This window comes from Mytilus galloprovincialis, chromosome 9 (genome assembly GCF_965363235.1).
Source record: "Mytilus galloprovincialis chromosome 9, xbMytGall1.hap1.1, whole genome shotgun sequence".
NCBI classification, from domain to species: Eukaryota; Metazoa; Mollusca; class Bivalvia; order Mytilida; family Mytilidae; genus Mytilus; species Mytilus galloprovincialis.
In genome coordinates this window covers 32386053-32404060 of record NC_134846.1, presented here as the reverse complement: position 1 = coordinate 32404060, position 18008 = coordinate 32386053, and the positions used below count along the sequence as shown (strand labels likewise).

The window sequence follows — 18008 nt, the reverse complement described above, 5'->3', positions numbered from 1 at the left end:
AAGTCAGCATAACCAAAATGGTCAATTGACCCCTTAAGGAGTTATTCCCCTTTATAGCCAATTTTTAACAATTTTCATAACTTTTGTAAATATTTATATATTTTTACAAAATATTTTCCTCTGTATTAACTGGGACAAGTTCATTATAAATAGAGATAACTGTAAGCAGTAAGAATGCGCAGTAAAGTAAGATATACAAACAAATCACCATCACCAAAACACAATTTTTTCATGAATCTATGTGTCCTTTGTTCAATATGCACATAGACCAAGGTGAACGACACAGGCTCTTTAGAGTCTCTAGTTTGTACATAAATATGGCCGTTAGTTTTCTCGTTTAATTGTTTTACATGGTCATTTCGGGGCCTTTTATAGCTGACCATGAGGGATGGGCTTTGCTCATTGTTGAAGACCATATTGTGACCTATAGTTGTTAATTTCTGTGTCATTTTTGGACTCTTGTGGAGAGTTGTCTCATTGGCAATCGTACTACACCTCCTTTTTTTTATAAATAAAACTAATTAACATATTGAGACTAAAGTATCAACCATGACACTATCAAACATCAAACATCCCATTAATTTAGTGAAGAGACATCGGAGAGAGAAAAAACATGACTGTTTAACTTTGGGTTGACATGTTTACTGCTTTCTCGGAAAAGCTTCTCTTTCTACCTCTTTTTAATTTTAACCTTGTACAAATAAAACGTATACACTGTATTTCAAAACAAAATAGGGTTCTTCTATATTTATGAACTGTGGACAGGTTCAATTTTGTCAAAATATCGTGCTCAATAGTTTTCACATTAGACCTTACTTCTCTATATATATATCAATATATAAATATATATATACAACTCGTCTAAACATCAACCCAACAATGTTAGATCTGTAGATAAATCTGTTGTAGAGTTGTCACTGGCTCAGACGTACTTATAAATATAATTATTTTCTGTGACTGTATCTTACATTAATTTGTAGGATCCTTTACTATAGATAATTTAGCTGATCTGTAAAAATAACATCTCCATGCCTTATATATCATGTACTGTAGTACGACAATAGATTAAAACTGACGTGGAAAGGTAACACCCGGCCACCAAAAGCTTCATTTTTATGAAGCCCAGGTGGTCGTGTGGTCTAGCAGGACGGCTACAGTGCAGGCGATTTGGCGTCACGATATCTCAGTAGCATAGGTTCTAATCCCGGCGAGGGAAGAACACAAAATTTGCAAAAGCAAATTTACAGATATAACATTGTTTGGTTGATGTTAAGACGAGTTGTATATAAATAATGTGCACAGCCATGTATCACCATCACTGCTGGTGATCCGATGGATAAATCTGTTGTAGAGTTGTCACTGGCTCAGACGTACTTATAAATATATATATAAATATATATACAATAATCGTATTGTTTCAATTTCTTATACAGCAAAACAATATACCTTATGTATGTGTATGTGTCAGTAAATTTGTAGAATTAGGGATTATGTTTAATCACTCAATTCTTGTAAATTTAGTGATGTTATTATAATTACTACTTTTTTCAGGAACTATGCATAATAACTTAAAATAAATATCAGGGATTATACATAATACCTGGAATGAATAAAAGTATAATAATTCATTACATATTTTAAGGAACACAAATATTAGAATCGTAAGCACAATATTCTAATACAACTCACCTAGGGTGCATTTCTTTCTAACACAAACGATGCAAACGGCTAAGCGCGCACATGTTTTGATCATTTTTTTCAAACATACGTTTGCAAAGTTTACATAAACTTTGACAAACTATGCAAACGCTGAATATGCGCCTGCAGCTTGTCGTTTGTTAGTACAAACGCTGCATTTGTTTCTAACTTCGATCTGATTAATCGAAGTATTTGTTTCTACGTTTTAAAAAAAGTCTGTTTACCAACAACATATGCATGCTTTATTGAAAGTTCAAACAGGGTCATTAAATGTATTTGTTTATACTTATGCAGCGTTTCGAAAACAGCAACAAACGCGACACAATGTTTACAAAATTTTGGTTAGAAAGAAATGCGGCCTTATAAATTTACAAACTACTGAAGTAAAATTGCGTTCGGGCTTGTAAAATTCTTCTCTTACAGCTAACAGAATCCAACTAAAATTTTCGTAAAATTGAGCCTCAGGCTTCTAGATAACAAAAATTATATGAATACTACTAGGTATTATTTTTTTTCAGAGACACGTGCTTGTGTTTGTGTAATATCTTACTTACTTGTATAATTTGATATACGTTGAATATAAGGTAAAAGCAATTAGTCAATATCCATTTTTCAGCCACTATAAGTACTGTTGCGAAAAAGACGACGATAATTTCATCTTCACCACAAATAGACGGTATGTTTGTTAATTACAAATACATATGCTTTAATGTAGGTATTGTTGATGATGTTTGTCTCGTACCGTATATTTACAATAAACTAAAAATGTTGGGTATAAATAATTGATTAAAATAAGGAACGTATGAATGATCAGGATAAAAAGTCGTAAAAAGAAATTTTTTGCAAGACTAGATGTAACATACTATGATCCTTTACAAACATCAAGAGACATTGTTGATGTGATATCAGCCTTACAGTTAAAATAATCGAAGCCAACATAATATTGTATGTTGCCAGCTTAAACTTAACTGACTGACTTACAGAGTGCAAAAAGAAACGAAGTTCCTTCCTTTTATTTTCATTTGGTAAAAAAAAACCAGGGTTTTTTCTCTTATCAGATTGTAATGTTTACAAGGTCAACATTTTTACCTAAAAAATGAATGTGTAATTTGTTGAACCTTATGTAATAGCTTTGTCACAGACGACCATAGATAAAAAGTAAACTAAACAAAATATTGAATCCCGAGTAAAATTCAAAAAGGAAAGTCCCTTATCAAATTGCAAAATAATAAGATGATACACATCAAACGAATGGACAACGATATGTTACATTTGTCGTTACCAAAACTCCACTTTCTCAATTGTGATATCATAAAAAGTGACTGATAGCCAAATTTAATTTGACTTGCCTGAACAGATGACCATGTCTGCATATTTAGAAACAATATCATAACATCATATCATAACATTGTGTTTTTTCAGTTATAACAGACAATTTACAATTTGACTCATCAAGTTCAACTCCGGTCATAGGTACATATCACTTCATATTCATACTTATTTAACACGACAATAAAAAGAGCGTCATCGGAATCTAATTTCAACTTGAGGCACTGCCAAAAAGTTTCTATAATATAGAAAATCTGTACAATATCTCAGCTTCTTGACTAAATATGATTTAATATCTAATCAATGTTTCTTACTTCTTACGTTTAACATGTTATCAACCCAGAAACGCTTAACGATTACTCAGAACTTAAATTGCGATGTATGTTGGCACAAAATTCCTCATATCAAAAAAAAATCATCATAATCATGCTTTTAAAAGAAATCTGTTACAATATGTTAGTATTTCCTGTTATAAAATGAACAGTCAACAGTGGCATTGGTATAATGAATATTACACGGATGTTCGTAGGAATCAAAAACAAACATTTGTCACATTCAAGGCCGTACATGTTAATAGTACAAAATCATCATATTATGACCTCATCTTGCCTTTTTACATGTAAAACTTTTGTATCGTCTATTATGAAAAAAAACATGAACACGAAGAACATGGAATGCTTTACTCTTGGTGTGCAAAACAAAATTGTGATGCATTAAATAAAGTATATGTTTTAATGGTCCTCTCTATTTAAAAATTATCAATACTTAAACTGGTGGGTTTACAGCTGAAAGTTAAACAACAAAACTACTGAACTCCGAGGAAAATTCAAAACCAAAAAATCCATCATCAAAAGGCAAAATAAAAAGCTCAAACACATCAAACGAATGGATAACAAATGTCATATTCCTGACTTGGTACGGGAATTTTCTTATGAAAAAGATGGTGGATTTAACCTGGTTTTATAGCTAGCTAAACCTCTCAATTATATGACAGTCGCATGACATTCCATTATATTGACAACGATGCATAAACAAATCAAACAGAAATAATAGGTCAAAATGTCCAAAATAGGAGAACAGAAGTCAACATTGTGTTAAAATTTTAATCACCACAAAAAAACAAATACATCATTTAGAGGCATACGCTGAAAACAACATTATAAATGTATAATAGTTCATGGATTCTTCGGGAATTAAAGATTTATACGTGTAAATAATCGACGTTTACTGCACTTTTGTCAAAGAAGAGGGGCGAAAGATAACTGAGGAACATTAAAAAAAAAACTGAAAACGCCATGGCTAAAAAAGAAAAAGGCACACAGACAAACAATAGTACACTGGACACAACATGGAAAAAATAAAGACTAAGCAATACGAAATAAACAGCAAAACAGTATATCGTTTTGTGTATTTATATCAATACCCCGTTCTCTGTGTTGCAGGGATTGTTGTTGGTGTGGTGTTATCCTTGGTTATACTGTCAATTATTTTGGTAATAGCATTCATTTATTTTAGAAGGTAAGTCATACATGATAACAAACTATTCGAATACAGTTTATATTGTTGGTTGCTTAATGTTTGTTTAGTAGTTTATATTTGAGAATTCAAATACAATGTATGGATCAAATGTGCTATTAGTATACTTCATATCGTGTTTTCTTGTTTGTAGAATATAAAAGATACGCATGCAATTAACATTCAATTCACACTGCAGTTAGTAGTAATATGCCCAACATTGCGTGACTACTTGTCTAAAGAATATCGTATTAATTTAAACAATCGTTATAATAGTATTTATGAAGTCTCCATACGTTTTTGTGCATCGTTTGGGATAATCTATACTCAGAGTTTGACATAATAATGTTTATTCAGTTAAGTTGTTTTAGCTCACCTGGCCCGAAGGGCCAAGTGAGCTTTTCTCATCGCTTGGCGTCCGTCGTCCGTCGTCCTCGTCGTCCGGCGACGTTTGCAAAAATCTTCTCCTCTGAAACTACAGGACCAAATTTGACCAAACTTGGCAACAATCATCATTGGGGTATCTAGTTTAGAAAATGTGTCCAGAGACCCGGCCAGCCAACCAAGATGGAATAGAATATAGGGGTAAAATGTAGATTTTGGCATATAACTCTGAAACCAAAGCATTTAAAGCAAATCTGTCATGAGTCAAAATTGTTTATCAAGCCAAGATCTATCTGCCTGAAATTTTCAGATGAATTGGACAACTAGTTGTTGGGTTGCTACCCCTTAATTGGTAGTTTTAAGAACATTTTGCCGTTTTGGGTTATTATCTTGAATATCATTATAGATAGAGATAAACTATAAACAAAAAATAATGTTCAGCAAAGTAAGATCTACAAATAAGTCAACATGACCAAAATGGTCAGTTGACCCCTTAAGGAGTTATTGTCCTTTAAAGTTTAAACATTTTTTCTTAAATGTCTGTATTCATTTACAAAAATCTTCTTTCTTAAACTACTAAGACAAATGTAGCCGAACTTGTCCACAATTATCATAAGACTATCTAGTTTAAAAATATGTCCGATGACCCTGCTCGCGAATCAAGATGGCAGACATTGCTAAAAATAGTACATAGGGTAAAATGCAGTTATTGGTTTATATCTCTGAAACTGAAGCATTTAGAGCAAATCTGACTTGTGGCAAATATAATCATCAGATGTAGATATACATCTGCCCTGAAATTTTCAGACAAATCCGACAACCAGTTGTTCGGTTGCTGCCCCTGAGTTAGTAATATTACGGATATTTTGCAGTGTTTTGCAACTTAGATATTATTATAGTATCTAATAATATCTTATACTATAAATTATGATTTGTACCTTATTTTACATGATTTCCAAAACATCAGTAAATACAGATGAGCGACACAGGCTCTTTAGAGCCTCTAGTTTCTGAAAGACACCGATTTATTTAGATACTTTTGTCAAAAATGTTTTGTTGTACACGTAGTTTCCATGGCCGACATTATGTATAACTCGCATATATAAAGATCTGACATATTTAAAACAAAATCAATATCAATGCTGTAAATGACTCAAACATTTGCAACTGCAACTCACTATGTTGTCAGTTCGAACTGCGTTAAACTAAATACTTGTTGTTATACCATTAATACGTACCGATCCACTAGATAAGTTGTGCCTACGTATACATGTAGTCCATAAGCCGTTATATATGATTATAATAACATGATGGAATGCCTTTTCCCCTAAATTATTGCAAAATTTCAAACATGATCGCCTTTTCAAATATCTATGAAAGTATTTTTTTATAAAATGGTATCCAATTAGAAGCTGCGTTTAGTGTAAACTTTCATCTTAACTATTCACCTTATTTAAAAATTGAGTTCGTTGAATATGATTATGATTTTTTTTGGAGAGAGAGAAAAGAACCATTGCCAATCAATGATTAAAGGGTATCATATATATGGAAAGTATAAAAACTGAAAAGCTGGAAATTATTGTCAACTAAAACGAAAAATGAACACATCTCGCCACGAGCGGGGGTTAAGCGAAAAGTATAGAAATGAAGACCTACACTAACTGTATACAAAACGCTTCAATAACTTTATAAAACTCGTAAAGAATCGTACATGTAAAATGCTCACTTTTCATAAACACATTGAAATGATAACATGTTAAGTAAAAAAATAATTTTGAACACCTATTTTGTTTGCTTTATTATTCGTATAGGTCTAGTTATGCAGAAAAGAAAGGTCATTCGATTGTAGCGAACGAGGACAGCCATTGTGATTATATTGGCCATCAGAATACAGAATTTTCATCTGAGGTCAACGCCACCACTCAAACAGATTACTGTGAAATACGAAAATCCAAACTTAACGATCAATATCATGATATTTCTGACACCTTTAGCCCCTCAATCAACACAACAAATGATGACGAATACAGTGAAATTGCGAATGTAGTAAATTCATCAAGTAGTAATCCGAATCAATCTACAAACTATCAGCATCAATATATTACTCTTGATTCTAATGCGACTGGATTCGACCGATCAAGTCAACATACCAATTTGCATATTGAGAGTAAAAATAACCATAATAAAAATGAGATTACCAGCTTCACAGGTGGCGATGATTACGCCATACTTGACCCTGATGACCTTAATGAATCGAAAAACAATACTCCAAAAGTTGTTCCATTGAGTGAAAACTATGTCATTTTAGATCCGACCGAAACCGGTTTTAACCGAAAAGAAAACACGGATACAGTTTGCAACTATGAACTTGCAACACCTATAAATCCAACAGTGCCCTCTGAAGATCCATACGATGTTTCCAAAGATGAAACTTACGATACGTCTAGTAACAGTCGCCATAAGGATATGGAAAATAACATCTACAGTCACATGGTTGACAACGTGTACGATACTGCAGGTAACCAACGGAAGAAAGAAGACAACGATGGCACCTATGATCATTTCTTTGGACAGCAATCCGAAGACGATTACGACATTTCAAAACCATTATAAGAATGATTTTTTTAAGGCTATGAAACATGTAAATACTTTCCAGAAATGATGTACATGACTGCAAATTTTGTAAACATTTCAAGATGTTTTTTTGGTAATAGTAATTGTTGAGCGGTTCAATAATGCAAACCGAGGCTAAAATCAAATCAAATGATAATTTCATCAGAAAAATTAGAGAACATTACTTGTTTTGAAAGGTTGAACCGTCTGAATTTTTGGCTAAGATATGCATATTATAAAACAAGTCGGGACCTTAAATAGTAAGGAATGACTAAAAAGTCCGAGCAGATGCGACCAACATCCGTTCCTGAATTCACCCTCGAGCTCAGATTATATACCTTGTTTTTCTTTAATGACATAGATATTTAAACATATGAATGTATATTTTGAAAACACATGCATAATCATGAACTATATTTATAAAGATACTAAAATTTATGATAAAAGAGATGATTTTTCATTTCCTATCGTTAATTATCCATTTTTAGATGGTGACGTTCCCTTGTCACATCTTACGGTGTTTATATATCTCAACTTGTACGATTCGCTCGTGTATGTCACAATGTTTTAGATTTTAACGAGAGAAATTTATGTATTACTGAAAAATTATTACACCAGGGTTTTCGATATCACAAACTAGTCAAAACATTTACTAAATTTTATCATCGGTATAAGGACATCATTCGTAAATATAGCTCAACATGCAGACTTCTTATACGTTCAGGTATTTCAAATCCAATTTTTTATGGAAATATTCTTTATAAAGCACAAAGGTGTCAGTATTCACCTCAAAAACTAACAAAACCTTTGAATAGACTTATTAAGAAGGGATATAGTTACGATACTGTTGTCAGGTCATTAAAGATTGCGTATTTTGGCGTTAATATTGATTCACTTATAGGGTCTTTGCATCGGAACTAAACACATTTATTCAAAAACCAGTTGTTGGCATGACACGGGTTATGTTCTTCTCATATATGTTATGATGGTATGCTACTAAACCCCTAACGGGAAGGATTGTGCCTGATGTTCATATGATGAAATCATAATCTTTCAGTCAGTTTAATTGAAGTCTGGAGCTGGCATGTCAGTTAACTGCTAGTAGTCTGTTGTTATTTATGTATTATTGTCATTTTGTTTATTTTCTTTGGTTACATCTTCTGACATCAGACTCGAACTTCTCTTGAACTGAATTTTAATGTACGTATTGTTATGCGTTTACTTTTCTACATTGGCTAGAGGTATAGGGGGAGGGTTGAGATCTCACAAACATGTTTAACCCCGCCGCATTTTTGCGCCTGTCCCAAGTCAGGAGCCTCTGGCCTTTGTTAGTCTTGTATTATTTTAATTTTAGTTTCTTGTGTACAATTTGGAAATTAGTATGGCGTTCATTATCACTGAACTAGTATATATTTGTTTAGGGGCCAGTTGAAGGACGCCTCCGGGTGCGAGAATTTCTCGCTACATTGAAGACCTGTTGGTGACCTTCTGCTGTTGTTTTTTTCTATGGTCGGGTTGTTGTCTCTTTGGCACATTCCCCATTTCCATTCTCAATTTTATTATGATTCAGCAACTAACAACATTTTGGAAGAAACAGCAATTACAAACCGATTGAGAGAAAAAAATCCGGGTTACAAACTAAAACTGAGGGAAACACATTAAATATAAGAGGAGAACTACGACACAACAGAAACACAAAATTAAAATGTAACACACACACACACACACACACACACACTCACACACACACACACACACACACCACACCACACAAACGAACTATAATATAACAATGGTCATTTTCTTGACTTGGTACAGGACATTTTAATATAAAAAAAAAATGGTGGGTTGAACCTGGATTTGGGGCATGCCAAATCTTCCACTTTTATGATAATGTTAAATATAACATTAAATTGACAACATTAATTGATAGGACTACAATACAAATAAATAGGAGAACATATATATGAACATATAGGACAGAGAAACACACGAATAATAGCTAACAAAAGGTGCCAGATTTAATTCATACTTTTGCAAACAGTAAAAATCACCCGGAAAGGGTTTGTTTCTATTTTTTTTAAATTTACTTTTTTGGGGGAAGATGCCGTATTAACAGATTCAGATTCTTTATTTCTTATAAAACCAAGTTAATGGTACAAAGAAAGATATGTTTACATATTATTACATACAGAATTTGCGCATGACAAGTTTGCACAAAACGAGCAACAAGAATGAGAGATTGGTGATCAACCTGGAGAACATACTTCTATATTGATAATTATAATTAATTTACACAAATTTCTTAATACACGAATATTTTTTGAAATAAATAAAGCGCCGAATTTTAAAACATTTACTCGGCTTACATAGTAAGGTTTAAGAAAAGCTCTTCTACTTTCTGTTAGAGCTGTACAGTTTAAAATATAGTGATATTCATCACCTATCTCTTGAGAGTTACAAAGTACACAGTACCTTTCCTCTCTAATAATTCTACGCCATCTACCGATTTCTATAGGCAACCGATGATTTCCAGTTCTAAACCTACATAACGTTATTTTATCTTTATAAGGTAATAAAGAACAAGAAGTTAATCCACCACTATCTTGCAATATAATTGGAATCCCAATTTTGTTAGTTTGAATTTTTTTCTTTATTAAGTGTTATATCGCAATGAGCTGATCATGTTGATTAGTTGGCAACTTTTAAAAGTTGAGAGAGTGCAATATCTTATTAAATTCTACCCTTAAAGGTATTTAAAATATACCTGTATGTCACAGCAAATGGTTTTTAACATCTAAAAATAGACGGTTGTAAAAAATTAAAGTGGAGAGCGTCACATAATATTTAATTGCCTTGGTATTTTCATAGTGTCAATAATGCGAAGATTGTTTATCCTACGTCGAGGTTAATATGTAAGGGATATAAGCCGATCACAGTCCATTCTGTAATATATTGGACCTGTTCAATATTTTACAGAATGGACTGTTAGAGGCTTATATCTTACTTAAAACATTGTTTAACACGTCGATAAATGTAAAACGAAAGAAAAAGCAAGCAAGGATTATTTTCATCAAGTATACATGTTACATTAACAAATATCCTATATGTTGCCCCTTTTAAAAAGTAGCTCAACGTAAACAATAGACAAAAAGAAAGTACAGCTGAAGGTAAACAACATGTATTGCTACGTTAAGATTAAGACATAGCGTATGTGTATCATTGTTTCTGCGTGCGCAAGGACTACTCACATTTTCCGTTCATAGTTTCCGTGAATACCTTTACATGCATTTTGTGTTTCAAAATGGATAACATGATGAAAGTATATGTAAACGAAAGAACGAAGAAAGGGATGTCATTATTAGTGATTGTGTTGTTTCAAACTTTGGAGTTAAATCAAATGTCTATTCAGTATATATTCAGATACATTATTTTAGTGTGAATTTATCATTACAAAGAGGATATAGTCAAAGCAGCTAATAATGGCAAGTTTTATATATAATTTTTCAAAATGTAGTCCTTTCCTATTAGTTTCTTGTTTCTTGTCGAGTTTTATTTTTACTAGGTGAATCAGAAAAAAAGGAATAGCATATGAAGGGTTCTTGTTGAATCATATCGAGTGCACCGCAATCGATTTTATGTCAAATATAAAATAAATATGAACAAATGAAGAGCCATTTTTCTAATGTTGTTGGGTTGTCTCTGTTAGCAATAATTAAATAAGTTGACTATGTTCGTTGTACATGTTAGTCTTGTTTTTGTTGCTTTTATGAAAATTTTTCAAAAGATTTATCCTCATCCGTCTTTATGTTATCAAAATTGACCTCTGGTGTTGCTCTTATTCTTCCTAACTGGTAGACTAAGTGTAAAAAATCAATTTGAAAGTGATTTCTTTCCTCAAGAAACCGTTTAGATAAGTGACAAGATTATTGTATTGAAAGATGACTTAAATAAAATGTTTCTTTTTATTGCCATTTGTTCTATAGTTGTATTTTTTTTACATGATGAAAACAAATGGGGTAATTAATATTTTTTTATTTCAGTGATTGAACTATCATTTACCTGTAAGAATCAGTTATGTTACCTTTAGCTGTCCAATATTTTTAAGAAAGATGAGGGCTATTCTTAAAAATATTGGACAGCTAAAGATAACATAATGGATTCTTACAGGTAAATGATAGTCCAATCACTGAAATAAAGAACAGGTGAAACAATAGAATGACGTCACAACAATGTTTTAAGTAAGGGATATAAGCCGATAACAGTCCATTCTGTAATATATTGGACAGGTCTGAGGCCGCAGGGGCTTATATCTTACTTAAAACATTGTTAAACACGTCGATAAATGTAAAACGAAAGAAAAAGCAAGCAAGGATTATTTTCATCAAGTATGAAAATTGTTTTGTGAATAAACTTTCTTTACATTAAAAAATATCCTACATGTTGCCCCTTTTAAAAATTAGCTCAACGTAAACAATAGACGAAAAGAAAGTACAGCTGAAAGTAAACAACATGTATTGCTACGTGAAGATTAAGACACAGCGTATGTGTATCATGGTTTCTGCGTGCGCAAGGACTACTCACATTTTCCGTTCATAGTTTCCGTGAATACCTTTACATGCATTTTGTGTTTCAAAATGGATAACATGATGAAAGTATATGTAAACAAAAGAACGAAGAAAGTGATGTCATTATTAGTGATTGTGTTGTTTCAAACTTTAGAGTTAAATCAAATGTCTATTCAGTATATATTCAGATACATTATTTTAGTGTGAATTTATCATTACAAACAGGATATAGTCAAAGCAGCTAATAATGGCAAGTTTTATATATAATTTTTCAAAATGTAGTCCTTTCCAATTAGTTTCTTGTTTCTTGTCGAGTTTTATTTTTACTAGGTGAATCAGAAAAAAAGGAATAGCATATGAAGGGTTCTTGTTGAATCATATCGAATGCACCGCAGTCGATTTTATGTCAAATATAAAATAAATATGAACAAATGAAGAGCCATTTTTCTCATGTTGTTGGGTTGTCTCTGTTAGCAATAATTAAATAAGTTGACTATGTTCGTTGCACATTTTAGTCTTGTTTTTGTTGCTTTTATGAAAAATTTTCAAAAGATTTATCCTCATCCGTTTTTATGTTATCAAAATTGACCTCTGGTGTTGCTCTTATTCTTCCTAACTGGTAGACTAAGTGTAAAAAATCAATTTGAAAGTGATTTCATTCCTCACGAAATCGTTTAGATTTGTGACAAGATTATTGTATTGAAATATGACTTAAATAAAATGTTTCTTTTTATTGCCATTTGTTCTATAGTTGTATTCTTGTTTACATAATGAAAACAAATGGGGTTATTAATATTTTTTTATTTCAGTGATTGAACTATCATTTACCTGTAAGAATCAGTTATGTTACCTTTAGCTGTCCAATGTTTTTAAGAAAGTTGAGAGCTATTCTTAAACATATTGGACAGCTAAAGATAACATAATGGATTCTTACAGGTAAATGATAGTCCAATCACTGAAATAAAGAATAGGTGAAACAATAGAATGACGTCACAACAATGTTTTAACTTTAATTACATGTATGCATATGTTTAAAGACTGTACAATTTTAGTTTATATCGAATTTTACCTTTAAACTTTTATCTTCAAATCTTAACTTAAATAAAGACACACTGTAATCTGCATAATTATACCCAAACAATGAACAGTTGGATGAGGAAATTATTCAAATAAAGTAGAATAAATGTAAATTTATTCATCTTGTCATCTGGACGTATTTTATTAATAAAAGTTAATCCAATTTACTTTAAATGTACAGAAATATTTCCCAATACACCTGAAAACACAGACGGAAGGAAATTCTTCTGGTCTGTATGTAGACCATCTGCCGTAATTTAAAATTTTATTTAGGAAACTTTTTTTAATGAATTGCACTACAACGCACTAAGTCAAAAGAATCTGTAAACTTATAGATTTGAGAACCACCCTGTGTCTTTTTGATATGTATTTAATTTAATTGGTTCAAGGTTATTGCCTCTTTAACTCGACTTAGTATATCGGAGAGCTGCTAGTAGTTGTACAATGTAAAGTTCAAATATAAGCACGTGCCGAATAGCTACATGTTAAAACAATTAATTTAGAATGATATGTTTTTGTAATTATAATGCCAGCGTAAGCCGTTTAATCGATATGCGAAGAAAAAAAAGATTTTGTCCATTTATGATTTTTATTAACCTCCTATTGGAGAGTATATACAATGAAACTACTATAGGCAAAGACAATTATAATTATTAATATGCAAACACCACTGAGTTATGAGTTGCATACTATCTGTGTCTGTATGTGTACACTGACGATACCAATTCTGGCTTTTACTCAACTATGAGATAACGTTACCAAAGACAGTGATATTGTAAACATGTTCACGATGCAGAATTCAATTTATAGCATATAATGTTCCTAAAATGTTTAACGATAGTTTGTATATAATGCCAGCAGTTGCAGATTACAAGAAATGTACTTGTATACGACTTAAAAAGATGAGTTAAACGTTGAAGTATTATCACGCAATATAGTGGTTGATTGTAAAATTTCCATCCGGTTATGTTTCAGATCGAAAAATGATATATGATGCTGTATTAACAAGAAGACAATCCACAACTGTATTGTGATTGAAATGAATGGATTCCCAAGTTTTTAATGTTTGAATCTATTTCTTTATAAAATGTTATTCGTAATGAGCTGATCATGTTGATATGTTTCGCATCTTTTTAAAGTTGAGAGAGTGCAAAATCTTATTAAATGCTACCCTAAAAGAAATTTACGTGTATGTCACAGTGAATAGTTTTTAACATTTAAAAATAGACGGTTGTAAAAATCTAAAGGAGAGAACGTCACGTAAATACAAAAGATTCATAAATAGAAGTATTATTTAGTACTTCCTTGTTTAACATTGCATTGTTTGAGGATGAAGCAACTATGGGTAGTTGTTGTATTAATCTGGTATATATGTGTAAATGAGAATTATTTATTCACAAGAGCTGGTAAGTTAGTGTCAGAATACGTACGGCATATAGATAATAATTGATATTCTATGATTTATGGCTACGTTATAAACAAAATTGTTGTTTTCAGATTGAAGGACAGTTGAGGTTCCTTGAAAATATACAATCCTTCGTCCTTTCCAGGTACTCACAATATACATGATATGGCAAATTTTAATTCTTTATGTTTAATGTCAAGTCTTTTTTTCTGAATACACAGAAAATCCCCTCTCATCCACATGTACATGCAGCTATTTTTTCACAGAAAAGCAATCAATGGCAACAAACTATAAAGATTCAACCTCGTTTGTTGCCTTTTGATTGAGACGGTTCTAAAAAAATCCAAACAACATCAAATACAAAACATATTCAATACCAGCCTAAAATGATATTTTATGTTTTTTTATGATTGATTTTTTCAACTGCCAAAAGTGAAGGTGTTGTATACATTTCATATAAGGCATTGAATGTATAAACTATATGGACGTATTATATTTGAAAATAACGTTTGTCAATCTTTATGGGAACACATGATATCTTTTTTATTTTAAAAATTGTTTGTTTTGGTTGCACTTAAATGGATCATAATATTCATCACAATTTAGTAGTAGAAAAACAAGGAAATTGGGTATCCATGATACATGACACAAACTCAGTACATGCACAGCAAAAAAATAATATAAAAAAACACACACAAAAAGCAAAGGGACAGCGCTTGAATTGCTCAACTTCATCTCACAGTGAGCCTTCAACACAGAACAAAACAACTTCCACATCACAGCAATTTAAAGACTACTTGAGCACCGATTTAAATGGAATCTTTTGCAAACTGACCTAATTCGGGTAGATTTTGTAAGATGTAACACCACAAAATCGGACCCGGTAACAAAAAACATACTGGACACTACATGTAGTGGTGGTCATTGAAAAATCAATAGTTCTTACGCATAAGTGTAAATGTCAATAATTTTGAATAATACAAAACTGCAAAAATGTATTTAAAATTTACGGCACATATTGCCTGTTTCTCAGACATCAAGTACATGTACCTGGTTTCAACTCTTTCTATAAATGTAGTGTTTAATAAAATGTGTGAGTTAATATAAAGACATGTGAGGTTTGGTACATGCTAGATTCTATGTTGTAAATGTATCAATCAATCTGACCTGCAACTGCTGTCAATGACACTAGGTATTCAAAGTTTCAAGAGTAAACCGCACCGAATGTTAAAATAACGAACGGAATACGAAATAGGATAAATATTTTAAATAGTCTATAACGGATACATAATGTATTCACAATTTTGTCACTAATAATAAAAACTTGTTTTACATTCATAAGTTAACATAACTATACAATCATTATATGCAAGCTAAAATATATCCATGCAGATAACAGAACACTACGTGTGCCGGACAAATATATTGATGTAAATGAAAATGAGACCTACTTAATTCCCTGCAATGTATGGAATGTTATAAACTGACTATGATTTTAAACAAAGAACCAATGTATGTTCATTGGCCTCAATAAAAATTTGTCGAAATGTTGAAATGTTTGAAATATATTTTTAAGAGAGGGGCGAAAGATGCTAAAGGGACATTCAAACTAAAATAAACTCACAACGACATGGCTAAAACAGAAGAACATGCTGCAGACAAACAAATACACAAGATATAACACATAAAAACTGAGCAACACGAACCCCACCAAAAACTGTTGTTTCCAATTAAACTGATAAATAATAATTTAACCGTCCGTCAGAGACTACAATCAATTAAAACACATAGTGAAAAGAATAATGTGTTCAGGTCTTAGGAGTCCTTCCATCCGATATTATATTAAAGTTTTGGTTTGGAGTAGCTTGTTGTCACAACAGCTTGAACGTCTGTAATTTAGTCGATTATTAAGTGAACTGTTTTATAAGTATAAAACATATATATAAATATATATAAGAGTTTTAAAATTTTGTTTGAATAGTGGGTTTAAATGTTGGTTTACGATATGATTTTTTGCTTTAGGTATTACTAGATTTATTTCACTAAACTGGGCGGAGTTTAAACGGTTCGCTCACGATAGACCAGTTCATCTATAGATAAGTGTTTAGGAATAAACTCAACAATGAAGTGTCCATTTATGGTCATTGGTCCGGAAAAAAATGTAAACACTATACGTGTATTCGCAAAGTAAATAGTGAGACACAGCTTTTCACTTAATTGTAAAACGGAGTTTTGAAACATGTTCAACTTGCCACATTTCGAAAATTGTGGATATATGAAAGTATTCACACTATAACGACTGCAGTTGAAAACTATTCATGTTTCATAATTCTATAACGTTTTGATATACTTTGAAATTGTTTACTTTTTTATTTCGAATTCTCCGTACAGTAGCCTCGCTAACAAGGGTAGCTTCTGTTGTTCTTTCTAAATGTTTTTACTGGAGTGGCCGTTGGTTGCTGAATTTCTGACTAACAAAACTGTGATGCGTTGTAGACTATCTCTTTTGAATGAGAGGAAAGTGTTCGCTTACGCTCTGCCAGGATTCGTAATACAGAATGATCAACAAGAACTAGAAAAAGTGCTTAAATAGTAAACTAAGAAGCGGCAAAACATTGAAGCGTAAATCGAGAATTTCTTTTCTTAAAAGCTAGTATTATGATAATATTCAAGGAAGGACAAATAGGATGTAAAAATATCATATTTTTGATGTATATATTTTTTTTCATAATACTGAAATATTTAAACAGAATACTACAATAGCCGACACTGTAAAATACTTAGTTATCATGGTTATAACACATATAAATATTTTTTTTTTATTTTAAAATCATAATTCCTCCCATATCATACTCGTATTCTTTTGTAAATTCGTTTGGCGACACGGATAGGTGATTAGAAATCAATAATGATTATAACGGCAATTCTAATATGACGTCCTTATTACGCTTTGTAAACAAAGCCGTGTTCTAATGAGCACAAAATATGTTTGACACATGCGCACGAACTTTCTGTGTATATTAACGTTATTTCCATCGTTATCCTTTAAAATATATACATTTAAGCAGCTAACATAAACGTTTATTATATATTTTTATAAAGCAACATATATTTACCCTGCTCGTAGTTTTTAAACTTATCAAATATGAAATGTAATGTACAGAGTACTCGGGGAGGAAACAGCAAAAGCCAATCATTTTTACAGTATTTTCGTACGCTTCGACCTATAAAAGTACTGTATTTGTCCTATTAGAATCGAAATAATTCCTTCATGTCATGCTCTATGCTCATTTTAACATGGGTATGCATTATATTTGACATGAAGGAATTATTTCTTAAATCATCCTTATCACACACATCTTCAAATAGACTTCTCCTTATGCAAATTAAAACGTTAGCTCCACTCGATCAGTTGAAAT

At 31.7% G+C, this 18008-nt stretch overlaps 1 protein-coding gene across 1 annotated transcript in view; it reads left to right on the top strand.

The window, feature by feature from the left end:
• The first annotated feature begins 2463 nt into the window (after positions 1 to 2463).
• Positions 2464 to 18008, top strand: part of LOC143046532 (uncharacterized) — a 102353-nt gene continuing 86808 nt past the window's right edge. The window contains exons 1-3 of the mRNA XM_076219687.1: positions 2464 to 2470; positions 3121 to 3171; positions 4470 to 4545. Coding sequence (XP_076075802.1) covers positions 2464 to 2470; positions 3121 to 3171; positions 4470 to 4545 — 134 coding nt within the window. The remainder of the gene's footprint in view (positions 2471 to 3120; positions 3172 to 4469; positions 4546 to 18008) is intronic.